Here is a 14,071-nt window from a genome sequence, read left to right as displayed (position 1 = left end):
TGCTGTTTTCAGTAGCAGTGGGACTATCCAGCCACTTATAAGAGAGATTTAATCAGCAATTATCACTGCAGATCCCCCAAAAATGGCTACCATTAATCATTATATTTGTAGGATTTTCTTTTGTGAAAGACAGTATTTAACTACATTGACGAGCTCCTCAAAAATAATGTATTGAGCGGACTTCATGGGTCTCTGCATAAACATGAAAATTTAAGCTCATTACCTGGTTATCGTTTCCCAGCCTGTGGTCAGTCAGCAAAGGTCTGTAGTGTATTGTGTGACGAGTGTTGTTGACGAGGATTGTTCTGTCCTCAATCTGGAGGATTTGGATGCCATTTTTTACCGTAGATGACACACAGAACTGACACAGCTGTGGAAGAAATGACAGACATAAGTATCAACCGACAATTTACGCACGCATCATTGTACAAACTTTCCGATTCACAAACCAAATAAGAATATGATTAGGTGTACGAACGTTTCATCCCACCATTGTGTGATTGCAGCCCAGCCATTTTGTGCCCGGCAGCACATTCATTCTCCGGTGCTTACTGCTCGTTCATACTGTTGCTGTCAGCTGCTGTGCTACTTTGTGTACATTTGAAGTGTTTTTAGCCTTTTTACAGCATTTATATAGTTTTTGTGGCTCAATATGAGTCCAAAGAAAGCAATGGACAAGCAATGTGTGGTTTGAAACATTCAGAAAGTATCCACAGCGTTGTTGACACTGCCCCCTCCCCGCTCCCTCTTCCTTCAGCTGGATGCAAAGAAGATTAACCGACAAGTCAATTTTACAGGTGAAACAAAACAAAAAAAACATTGTGTAAAAGTCCATTCATTTCAGTAATTCAACTTTAAATGTAAAACTAATGTGTTACATAAACTCATTACATACAAAGTGAAATATGTCAATGTTTTATGTGTTATAATTTTTGAGGATCATGGTTTACAGTTTTTGAAAATCCCAAATGATCTAAAATTTTAAACTTCAGTTTTGTTTTTTAATAAACTGTAAGACATAATCATCAAAATTATATCAAAAAAAGTATTGAAATATCTTGACTTGCATGTTATGAGCCAATGTTATAGTAGTTTCACCTTGTAGATATAATTGCTGGAATGAACAAACCTTTGCACTAGATTCTAATCTTTTGAGTTTCACCTCATTTTTTAAAATTCCTAATTATTGTAGCAAACCTGAATGTTAAAGTTAAGGAGTTTTGTGATTTTAAACTGAGTGCACCACAGAGCTAGTGACAGTGTGTGTGCATGGCTACAAATGACAACAGTTCAGCTTGTTGTTATTTTGACTTTGTTATTAAATAGACAGCTGAGCCATCACTCCCTTGTTATGTTTGTTAGATACAGTACTGCATAGCACTTTATATTGTGTTCAAAGTGTATAAACTTTTACTAAAGTTTGGACTTTTGTCAAGACCGGAACCCATTATTTATGTTTGCTTTGTTTCTTATGGAGAAATTTGTTTCAATACATAAACTTTTCTATTTACAAACCCTGTTCAAGAATCAATTAGGTTCATAAATTGAGGTTTCATTGTATTTTTGGCCTCCTCCAGGCTAAACGATAAACATTTAACAACCTCTAAGCTCATTTGCAGTAATACAGAACGTCACATGATCGCAGGTGTTTCTCATGTTTTTGTTACTATATTTCAACAACACGAGCGGATTAAAATATTACAAACACAGTACGATGCAAGGTAGTTCTAAATCACTGCAAACTTTGGCTACATTAATGGAGACCATCTGCTGTTGCATTTGTACAAGCAACATTTTAAAAGCTCTCATTAAATCCTACAGGTGTGCCTAATTCAATGTCCGGTGGGTGTACGTTCCATTTCATCATTCAAGTTTGTTCATGCATGCTATTTGGCAAAGATTTCCAACATTAAAACTTGCAGCAACAATCTTTCCTGAATATTTCATCTTTCTTTATTTCCTTTTGTTTTGTCTATTCATTGTACGTTTGATCAAAACTACTTCATATATGTTGGTGGATTCATCAAAAAATCCCTCACCTTCTGCCTTCCAGGGAAAGCTCCCAATCTGATGTCCGCCTGCACAAATCCTTCCTCATCCAAGATTACAACCTCCGAATCTGTGCCCTCCTTCCATCGAGGTGAGGTCAGATCATGGACTAGTTTCAGTGCAGTAGACTTGTGAACTGTGTTTGTCTGAGCCCAATAGATGCCCAGCTGGAAGGCTTCCTACATGGCAGAGGGCAAGAAAAAAAGGATGGCATGTAATAGGAACGGAACTCTTTTAGAATGAAATAATCCTACGGGGATCAGTAGTTTAAGTGTGTGTGAACACATTAAGTTCATGTATGCAAGGAGTAAAACGGAAAAACATCTTCTTCTTCTGCATCATTAAGCCTGGCAGCATTTGCAGCTTGAAACTAAGTCTGTTTTTCAAAATTCAAAATACCACTTGCAGAAGACAAGCTGTAGATGGCACCATACCTTGAAGTTAGGCGGTACCATGACCTTGCCGACTGGTATCTGCAGTACGATAGTCTCCCCCTCAAAAAGCCACAGGTCCCACTGGGAGTGATTAGCCAACAGGGCCCAGGGTAGCAGCTCCACCAGCAGTGTGCTTAGGCCCAATTTCCAGCACGATAACTTCACCTGCATAGGACTGTCCCACTGGGCAAGGGGCTCCAGTGCTGAACTATATAAGGAGAGACAAAAAACTGCTTTAGAATGTCACATCTTTTTGATTTTACAACTGTGGCAAGTTCAATGAGCAAGTACACAGAATATACCTTTTGATGTATGAATTATTATTAGCTACTTTACAGTATTTTATTACTCTCTCAGGATTAAAAAAAATAAAAACATACATTTTTTGGAGGCGTTTTTTTTTTGGATTTGATTAAATACATTTGAATAAAAATAAATGAAATAAGATGTTTTAATGATCTTTAACTATGTGTTTATTGTAAGTATAGAACGTGTTTATTATTGTGTGTGAATGCTGTGTGGATACATATAAAGACTTTTAATGCACATAATATATTTATAAATTAAAAAAAAAAATAGGCATCCTTACTGCCCGAAAATTCACTTAACACGAGGGGGTCTGGAAGGTAACCCCTGTGATAATTGAAGGAACACTGTATTGCAAACATATTGATACTGGACTCCCGCTGATGTGTTGGATCCACTGTGGACTGGACTTTCACAATGTTATGTCAGACCCACTCGACATCCATTGCTTTCGGTCTCCCCTAGAGGGGGGTGGGGGGGGGGGTTTTACCCACATATGCGGTCCTCTCCAAGGTTTCTCATAGTCATTCACCGACGTCCCACTGGGGTGAGTTTTTCCTTGCCCGTATGTGGGCTCTTTACCGAGGATGTCGTTGTGGCTTGTACAGCCCTTTGAGACACTTGTGATTTAGGGCTATATAAATAAACATTGATTGATTGATTGATTGACCCTGACATTGAAAATTCCTTTTTTTTTTTAAACATGAAGTAATTGATATTCACAAAATATTGCTACATTATTAAAAAGACTAAACAAACTAATTTATTTGCACTCAAAAACATGCAGATAAATAACAATTTGGCAGTTCAAATATAGCCAACATCAACTTTGGTGGAAAGATAATCAATCACAATTCACTAAAAAGACAAATTCACAAAGAAATGTTAGCAAATATACTAGTCTTTAGTTGTTGCTTGACATCTCCATATTTTTATGCCTGCATGGATATCCTAAAATAGATTGAAAATATATATACAGTTGTACCTCAACATAAGAGTGTTTTGAGATAAAAAATGTCTCTTGGATAATTTGCTTCAAGTTCCAAACATCCCCGCCATGAGGTGGCGTAGGAAATGTCACAATGAACCCCTTAAGATCCACCCAAAACATCTGGTCTTACTCACTAGTATTAGCTTAGAGCTCGAGATCGACATAACTTTGTTTTTCCAACCATGGTAAGGAAGAAAGTGAGTGTGAAGGACAGTGCTGAGAAGAAGTGGATGATATTCATTACATTAAAAAAAAGAAATCATCAAGAACATGACCAAGTGTGTAGCCAACTTGCTAATCTACACCATATCAAAGCAGAATGAGTCTAACGGCAGCCAAGAATGTTAAAATAATATCTAAACGGTGGACATATATCCATGAAAATATGGAAAAGCTGCTGATGGTGTTTTCCGGCGAAGCAGCAGGAAGGAGATAATGTAGAAGTCCACTCTAATAGGTAAATGATGCAAATTTTTTGATTATTTCATAAAACTACTGTAATTATTATGTTAATTACACGGTCAGAGTGCAGAAGCGTTACTACCACGATGCAGAATCTACAGAAATTTCCGAAGATATTCAGAGCGGAATATTTGTGGCATTTTGTGATGTTTAGACAGTATTTTCACATACTTTTCGGATTGCAATTTCAATTGGATATGGTGTAATGGATACAATGAAACACAATTAAGCATATTGTTTTTCCACTCTACTGGTACTTTAACATTGTGGCGTTTTAGGGGGCCAAGCATGGATTAAATTGAATTAAACTAATTTCAATGAGATACATTGATTTGAAATGCAAGTGTTTTGAGATAAGAGCTCCGTCACGGAACCAATTAGAGATTGTAAGTTGAGACACTACTCTAGGAAAAAACAGCTTTTCAATAGCTGGCCACGATAGTGACCACGATGCATCGCAAGGTTTGAACCAAATAGAAGCAGTAATAATAACGTAATAATAATGTAACATGGTTTGATTCTAACAACATATGAGGGGAACTTTTAGCACTGACAATGTTAAAGGGGAACGGCACTTTTTTGGAAGTTTGCCTCTTGTTCACAATCATTATGAAAGACAAGAAGACAAAGACATAAGTTTTAACCCACATTTCATGTTTTGTTTGTACACAGCTAGCCAGACAGCATATGCACTGTAGTTGTAATAACACGCATGACGTGCTGCGTGTGTCATGGTCAATATTATAGTGACTCACTCGATGGACAGTTGTCTGTTTGGTCCAGCTGGCCGGGGAAGTTTTTTCCGGTTAATTATGGATAAGCACGCCATTTTATGTCGAAATAGCTTGGCTTCAAGTTCCACATTTTGCAATGAACTTTTATCTCACTCTCTCAGCTTCCGTCTGCTCCAACGTCTCACTCTTTTCTTCGTGCTGGCTTCATAAATTCAAATTCAAAAAGATGAGGTTGTAAATCTGCATTTGTCCAAAAATAGTCATCTTCGTCGTTTGTTACCGAATCTGTGTTTGTATCCGGAAGGGGTTGTTGCCAGAAGTCGGACATGCGCTGCTATGGAAACGAAAATAAATGCGCCAAAGAATTAGTTCCGGCAATGATTAAAATGACCAAAAATACAACTGGTAGTACATATTACATATTGTTATGAATGTGTCTGTTGCTACATTATGTATAAACTTGCAGTGTAAAACGTTGATGGAGAGTTTATAAAAAGCTGTTTTAGAGGGCTTTGAAGGCTACACTGGTGACTCCCATTAGCCGCATCATCCAAGGGTTTATCATCTTTAAAATTAAAAAAAAATAAAAAAAGACGTGTGTTCTTGTCTCTCATAATGATTGTGAATGATAGGCAACATTCCAAAAAAAGTGAAATTCTTTTCAATGGCTTTTTCTTGACTGTGAGCTAAGCCAGGTGACACAAGCATGCCAATGCTGTGGTAGGACTTGGTCACCACGACTCTGACTGTAAACCTCTCCACACATGCACACGCACGCACACACATAAACAACAAGGACATACAGAGAAAGAGCGACACAAACACACAATTACCTGTAATGTGGCACTCATGAACACATGTCACTGTCAGTTTAGTTTGTTAACAAAACAATTTAACCTGACTACCAAGTTAGTGTATTTTCTAAGTAAAGCAGCATGCTACAACCTACAGCAGTCATTGAAATGAATATAAATACATGTATTTAACAGACACATTTCCTATGACACGTGGCGTTACCACACTGACAACAGTAACACAGTAATATAAAAACACAAAAAGTACTAGTACATGTTATGCTGAAACAGCTTTATGAATTGTAAAAAGAGCTCAGATCTGGACCCTGCTTGAGAGATCTTGCCACGTCACACCTCTTTATGTGGTCAGTGGTGGCTCAAGGCTTTTGTTTTTCTTTAGGCCCCATTTCGGTCTTTATAATTACTAAAGTTTGGTTTTATAAGTTAATAATTAAAAGGATCAGATGTCACTAGTATCAAAAATACAAACAGCGCACATCTCAATTAATTCTAACGTGGTCCCCCCGGTCCTCCCCCAATCAGTTGGGGCCCTAAACAAGTCAATTAGGTGGTGTATAAAATGCAGCCAGGGGCCATTTTCATCCTGCACCAAGTTGGGAAAATTTTATGAAATGTTTATGTTTGTTTAAAGTATATTAGCTATAAGATTAACAACAATTTGCTTTGCAACCTATAACACAAGAGCTAATATAACAAAGCTTTTCTAAAAAATACAATAGTTTAGCATATACACTGGAATCCCAATTTACGAACCCCTCATTTTACAAACTTTTTGATTCACAAACCACAGACCAAATAAAAATATGCTTTGGAGTACAAAACTTTTTCTCAATGTACGACACTTTATCCACCTATTGTGTTCCTCACAGTGCAGCCATTTTGTGCCCGGCAGCACAGCCAATGTGGGTTGATCCCTAACCGGTATTGTTTGTCAGCTCAGAGTTTCAGGCGTGAGCGGTTACGCTCAGTGCTACTGTGTGTACTTATAAAGTGTTTTTATCAGCCGTTTTACATTTTTCTAGTTTTGCTAGATCAATATGAGTCTAAAGAAAGCAATGGACAAATGATGTATGGTTTGAAACATTCAGGAAGTATCCACAGCGTTGAACAACAGTGCCCCTCCCATCTTCCTTCCGCTGAACATCAAGAAGATTAACCAACAAGGTAAAGTGGATTATATCTTATTTTTATAGATATATTTATCATTGTAGCGACCTAACTGTTAAAGTTAAGTAGTTTTGTGATTTCAAACTGTGTGTGTGTGTGTGTGTGTGTCGGCAGGGTAGCTGAAAATGAGGACAGTTCGGCTAGTTGTTGTTTTGGCTTTGTTATTAAACGAAAACTTTATCCACCACCCTCCTTGTAATGTTTGTTTGATATAAAATACTGTATAGCACTTTATTTTGTGTTCAAAGTGTACAAACCTTTACTTAAATATAGACTTTTGCATAGCTGGAACCAATATTTCAGGTGTAAATTAGTTCTAATGGGGACATCTGCTTCAACATACAACTTTTTCTATATACAAGCCCTGTTCAAGGACCAATTAAGTTCATAAAACAGAGATTTCACTGTACTGATTGAATAGATGTTAGCATCTTTATGTACAGAAAATATCAAAGTGCGCCCCTGCATTCCTTTATCTTTCAGTGTGTGGCCCTCGGTGGCAAAAGTTTAGACACCCCCTGGCATAGTGTTTATGGCATGACTGTGTTCAACTTTTATTATGTCCCATACGGGTGTTCATGCATGTACAAATTATCATTGGTGCACTGATCTTGCCGTAGAGGTTAGCCAAGTGTTGGGCTCATAAATCACTAAGCAAAAAAGTACAGTATAATAATTACTGTATTTTTAACACTTGTCACAGTGAAGCTGAGTGTGCTGCTTTGATGAAAACACACCCACAGAGCATGTGGTGTGCCTTCCCTATAGAGTGTTGGTTTAATTATTGTAACACATGCCTTTTCTGAACCGAGGTCTCGTGTGATTTGCTGTCTTGCGTGATGTTATGCATATATATGTGGTTCAAACTTGAAAGTTCTGTGCGACTTCAAGGCATATTTCTAATCGCTCAAATTCCGATTGCACAATCCTTGTGGGTATTCAGCATTCGAGGTTCTGCTGTATGTATATGGTCCCAGGCAGGGAGTCCAGTTGGTTAGTTGTCATGGGCACTGAGCCCTTTTTAGACGAGCCGCCCGCTATCAAAACATATATGTGCTATCAACATAAGTGAAATTATGCACAACCATTGTCCCAGCTAAGGGGCTAGAGAAAACATCCTCTTAGAACACTCTTTATTCTTCCTTGTGTTTATTGTTGTATCGGAATGAACAAATGCCACTTTGCATGATGACAAGTGTCAGCGTTCTACGCTCCTAAAAACCAGTGTCCTCTGCAGTTGACGTTTTTGTTTAGCAGAAATTGGCTATTTTTTCACCGAAATGTGTAACAAAAGAAATAGGGCAAAAACACAGAGGACACTTGTTTTTCAAAATATTGTAGGGGTTAAAGGCCTACTGAAACCCACTACTACCGACCACGCAGTCTGATAGTTTATATATCAATGATGAAATCTTAACATTGTAACACATGCCAATACGGCCGGGTTAACTTATGAAGGGCAATTTTAAATTTCCCGGGAAATATCCGGCTGAAAACGTCTCTGTATGATGACGTTTGCGCGTGACGTCGCGGATTGAACGGAAGTATTGGGACACCATTGTGTCCCAATACAAACAGCGTCTGTTTTCATCGAAAAATTCCACAGTATTCTGGACATCTGTGTTGGTGAATCTTTTGCAATTTGTTTAATGAACAATGGAGACAGCAAAGAAGAAAGTTGTATGTGGGATCGGTGTATTAGCGGCTGGCTACAGCAACACAACCAGGAGGACTTTGAGTTGGATAGCAGACGCGCTAGCCGCCGACCGCACGAAGATCGGGTGAAGTCCTTCGTCATGCCGTCGATCGCTGGAACGCAGGTGAGCACGGGTCGTGATGAGCAGATGAGGGCTGGCTGGCGTAGGTGGAGAGCTAATGTTTTTAGCATAGCTCTGTCGAGGTCCCGTAGCTAAGTTAGCTTCAATGGCGTCGTTAGCAACAGCATTACTAGGCTTCGCCAGGCTGGACAGCATTAACCGTGTGGTTACAGGTCCAGGGTTTGGTTCGGTGTCTCCTGATAGTAGAAACAATAGTAGTATTGTTGATCTTCTGTCTATCCTTCCAGTCAGGGGCATGTTTCTTCTGTTTCTATCCGCAGTTAAGCACGATGCTATCACGTTAGCTCCGAAGATAAAGTGCTTCACCGATGTATTGTCGTGGAGATAAAAGTCACTGTGAATGTCCATTTCGCGTTCTCGACTCTCATTTTCAAGAGGATATAGTATCCGAGGTGGTTTAAAATACAAATCTGTGATCCACAATAGAAAAAGGAGAAAGTGTGGAATCCAATGAGCCCTTGTACCTAAGTTACGGTCAGAGCGAAAAAAGATACACCCTGGCGTCCTGCACTGCACTCTAATCCTTCACTCTCACTTTCCTCATCCACGAATCTTTCATCCTCGCTCAAATTAATGGGGTAATCGTCGCTTTCTCGATCCGAATCGCTCTCACTGCTGGTGTGAACGATGTGAGGAGCTCTTCAACCTGTGACGTCACGCTACTTCCGGTACAGGCAAGGCTTTTTTATCAGCAACCAAAAGTTGCGAACTTTATCGTCGATGTTCTCTACTAAATCCTTTCAGCAAAAATATGGCAATATCGCGAAATGATCAAGTATGACACATAGAATGGATCTGCTATCCCCGTTTAAATAAAAAAAATTCATTTCAGTAGGCCTTTAAAGTGCCTTTTTGTTTCCAGAAACACAAGAGTGCAAGCCTGCAGTACATTTGAGTTACATGACTGAGGGGGTGACAATTACTGTGTATCTTTAAATGCGTACAGAGTGGAAAAAAGCAAAGTGGGTCCGCTAAAGGCAGACGTACAGTATGACCCCCATGTCCAGCATATTAACTGGAACTTTTTGCAATGAAAAGCCTGACAAAGACATGTGAATATGAGATCTACCGCTGCTATTGGGATGTGATTCCTTAGAAGACAAAAGATGTGAGTGAGGTTTGTTGACATTGGTGTGCACTGATGGACAGTAAAGTATTCTCCTAAGACCCAGTGTCTTGTGCACTGGACATCTCTGTTTAACAAAAGGAGCTACTTTTTGTTTTCACAAAAACGAAAAAATGTTCACTGCAGAGGACGCTGGTTCTAAAGAAGACATGTGAGCTAATGCAAGAGCCACACAAACATACTCAGTCGTGGTCAAAAGTTTACATACACTTGTAAAGAACATAATGTCATGGCTGTCTTGAGTTTCCAATAATTTCTGCAACTCTCATTTCTTTGTGATAGAGTGATCCAGGAGCACATACTTGTTGGTCACAAAAAACATTCATGAAGTTTGGTTCTTTTAGGAATTTATTATGGGTCTACTGAAATTGTGACCAAATCTGCTGGGTCAAAAGTTCAATTTTTGTTTCATCTGACATCACATGGACAAAGATAAGACTTTCTGGAGGAAAGTTCTGTGGTCGGATGAAACAAAAAATTAGCGGTTTGGCCACAATACCCAGCAATATGTTGGAGGAGAAAAGGTGAGGCCTTTAATCCCAGGAACACCATCCCTACTGTCAAGCATGGTGGTGGTAGTATTATGCTCTGGGCCTGTTTTGCTGCCAAAGGAACTGGTGCTTTACAGAGAGTAAATGGGACAATGAAAAAGGAGGATTAACTCCAAATTCTTCAGGACAACCTAAAATCATCAGTTCAGAGGTTGGTTCTTGGGCGCAGTTGGGTGTTCCAACAGGACAATGACCCCAAACACACGTCTAAAGTGGTAAAGGAATGGCTAAATCAGACTAGAATTAAGGTTTTAGAATGGCCTTCCCAAAGTCCTGACTTAAACCCCATTGAGAACATGTGGACAATGCTGAAGAAACAAGTCCATGTCAGAAAACCAACACATTTAGCTGAACTGCACCAATTTTGTCAGGAGGAGTGGTCAACCATTCAACCAGAAGCTTGCCAGAAGCTTGTGGATGGCTACCAAAAGCGCCTTATTGCAGTGAAACTTGCCAAGGGACATGTAACCAAATATTAACACTGCTGTATGTATACTTTTGACTCAGCAGATTTGGTCACATTTTCAGTAACCCCATAATAAATTCATAAAAGAACCAAACATCATGAATGTTTTTTGTGACGAACAAGTATGTGCTCCAATCACTCTATCACAAAAAAAAAGAGTTGTGGAAATTATTGGAAACTCAAGACAGCCATGACATTATGTTCTTTAAAGAATAGACTGTCGAGTTTCAGATGAAAGTTCTCTTTTTCTGGCCATTTTGAGTGTTTAATTGACCCCACAAATGTGATGCTCCAGAAACTTAATCTGCTCAAAGGAAGGTCAGTTTTGTAGCTTCTGTAATGAGCTAAACTGTTTTCAGATGTGTGAACATGATCGCACAAGGGTTTTCTAATCATCAATTAGCCTTCTGAGCCAATGAGCAAACACATTGTACCATTAGAACACTGGAGTGATAGTTGCTGGAAATGGGCCTCTATACACCTATGTAGATATTGCACCAAAAACCAGACATTTGCAGCTAGAATAGTCATTTACCACATTAGCAATGTATAGAGTGTATTTCTTTAAAGTCAAGACTAGTTTAAAGTTATCTTCATTGAAAAGTACAGTGCTTTTCCTTCAAAAATAAGGACATTTCAATGTGACCCCAAACTTTTGAACGGTAGTGTATGTAATCTTTTGACCATGACTGTATAAACACAATTTATACTAATTGACAACGGTGACATAATTTGATCAAAAGGCCCTCAAAGAGTTAAAAAACATGACCAAATTAAAAAAAAAAAAGATTCAAAAATGTTCCATGCCATTTGAAAAATGAATGACTTTTATGTCCTGTTTGGCTTTGGGGTCTGTTTGAATAACTGCCAGGATATCGTACACCTGTGAAAGAACTGAACATGGAAATCTCAAAATGTTTTACGTGTAAATTACACAATCATGTATAATGGAGTAACAAGTATGCTTCCATGTTGGTACCTGTCAGTGTCTTTGGAGATGTAAGGCCATGGTGGCTCGCTGGAGGTCTTTGGACCATAGAAATCAGCCAGGATGTATTCCACGTTGTCCTCATTTCCATTCTTGTCCACTATCTGTTTGATGAGGCTGGTGGAGATCGGTACAGCACAATGGGAGGCATCTTTATCTTCCCTGAGAAGGAGAGCACAAAATTGTCAATCATATGTCTTTCAATAAATAGGTGTGTCGTCACGCTTTAGTGCAGTGGTTCTCTAACTTTTTTCACCAAGTATTACATGAGAAAACACTTGGCTCTCCAAGCACCACCATAGTGACCAACATTAAAAAAAGTAGCAAAGTAGGCAAAAGTACTCATTAAAAACAAGGCAGAGTATATTTAATATTTTTGAAAACTTTAAAAACTTAACTTAAATTGTATCTCCTTTCATTTTCTTGTCATCAGTTGATAATATACCGTATATTACCAAATAAACGCCCTTGGGCAAATAACCGCCCATGTCCTAATAGCCGCCCGGGGTCTGACCCCATTTTGTGAATTAACCGCCTCTTCCTAATAACCGCTTATGTCCAAATAGCCGCCCTTGGGCTGTTATTTGCATAATTTAAATTAAAATGCTACTGGGGTTGCGTTTGCTGCAGTATTATTGTTTTGATGGTTTTATAGAGGTACCATCATTTTATTTTTCCTGTATGCTGCTTTATTTAAAACTTGGAGTACTGTAGCCTTTATTTTATTTAAGTGACAGTATTATTGTTCTGTTTTGATGGTGGGTTTTATACTTTAGTACTTGGTACCATAATTGTATTTTTCCCGGTAGGCTGCTTTATTCAAAAAGTTTATTTATTTTTAGTATTGGTATTCTATTTGACAATTGTTGCACTACTGCCATGTTGAGGCCTTGTTGATCTCTTGTCTTTTGATAGCATACCTCATGTTGATGTCTTGTTTTTTTGTTTGTATGTTTACAATAGCTTTTACATTTAAAGTTTTTTGTACGAAAAAAAATTACTGGACAGTAACCATTGTAACCAAATAATGGCCTGGTGCAGGCTGGTGCAAAAATAAATAAAAGCCTTGTGCAAATAACCGCCTGCTTCTTTTAAACGCCTGTCTCCAAAATCGATTTTGTGAAATAAACGCCCGGGCTACTATTTGGTAATATACGGTATTTTGGATAGTATTTCATGGTTTCAATGTTTTTTAATTTTATTTATATTGTAACGGACTGGGTCCTCTGTTATGTTCCACAGGTACTTTATTCAATGTTTAGCAGATGTTGTGGTTTCCCATGGCATCATTGCTATGCGCAGCTTTCTCTGCCAATGTTCGTCTTTGTTGCGTTCTGCTTTTTGATAGGCTGGGAAAGGGCGGACGTAAGCGGAGAATGTGGAATACATTCGGTTCCCACATGTGTTGAGTGACATAAATGACGAAATAAGACGGTTCTGTTTGTGTCCTAATTGTTTATTTTGGCGTTGACTATGACCTACAGTAGTCGGATCGCAACGACTTCCAGAAGGCCGATAAACCTTTGATAACGGCTCGAATCCCGAAATTACAAAATAATTAAGTAATTATTTGGTGTACCACTAGATAGAGTCCGCATACCGTATTACAATTTGAGAATTATCGCTTTAGTCCATAAAGTGTACATTATGTATACAGTACAACACAAATCTTGTGACAGCAGCTGTGTCTAGGAGCCCCGAACCATATTCTGTGGCCCTGACCTTAATTTCATAGTTAGTGTAAATGTGGCCAGCGCACTTTGGGTGGTTACTAGTTAAATATATTATGGCACAATAACGATGCAACACACAAATCACAGCACAACAAAATAAGCAAGCTGAAATGTTAACAAATTTAGTGACGTGGTTAAAACATGATTCTGAAGTGAATACTTTGTGGGACCCAGCTTCACCCAGACTCTACCTTCAGCGTCCCCCAGGTAAACTGATTAAAACCAATTAATACCATGCTGGACCAAGGGGCAATTCTCCTTATTACGTCCTGATTTATACTACTGGCATTCTGAATGGTTTCTAAATCCTAATGGACACTCAAGCATAAAAAATTCACAATGATGGTTTTGTGACAAAAAACATTTTTGTCTCTCTTGGCAATATTGAACAATGCAACTTATCAACGTAGA

General features: G+C 38.5%; 1 protein-coding gene across 1 annotated transcript in view; it reads right to left on the bottom strand.

Moving 5' to 3' along the window:
• LOC133660324 (intermembrane lipid transfer protein VPS13B-like) overlaps nt 1-14,071 on the bottom strand; it is a 563,168-nt gene that overhangs the window by 34,782 nt on the left and 514,315 nt on the right. The window contains 4 exon segments of the mRNA XM_062063728.1: nt 224-370; nt 2,040-2,228; nt 2,484-2,691; nt 11,919-12,089. Of these exon segments, the coding sequence (XP_061919712.1) occupies nt 224-370; nt 2,040-2,228; nt 2,484-2,691; nt 11,919-12,089 (715 nt within the window).

Source organism: Entelurus aequoreus, linkage group LG11 (assembly GCF_033978785.1).
Source record: "Entelurus aequoreus isolate RoL-2023_Sb linkage group LG11, RoL_Eaeq_v1.1, whole genome shotgun sequence".
Taxonomy (NCBI): domain Eukaryota; kingdom Metazoa; phylum Chordata; class Actinopteri; order Syngnathiformes; family Syngnathidae; genus Entelurus; species Entelurus aequoreus.
The sequence above is the reverse complement of the archived record's forward strand: the minus strand, read 5'-3'. Positions and strand labels throughout refer to the sequence as shown.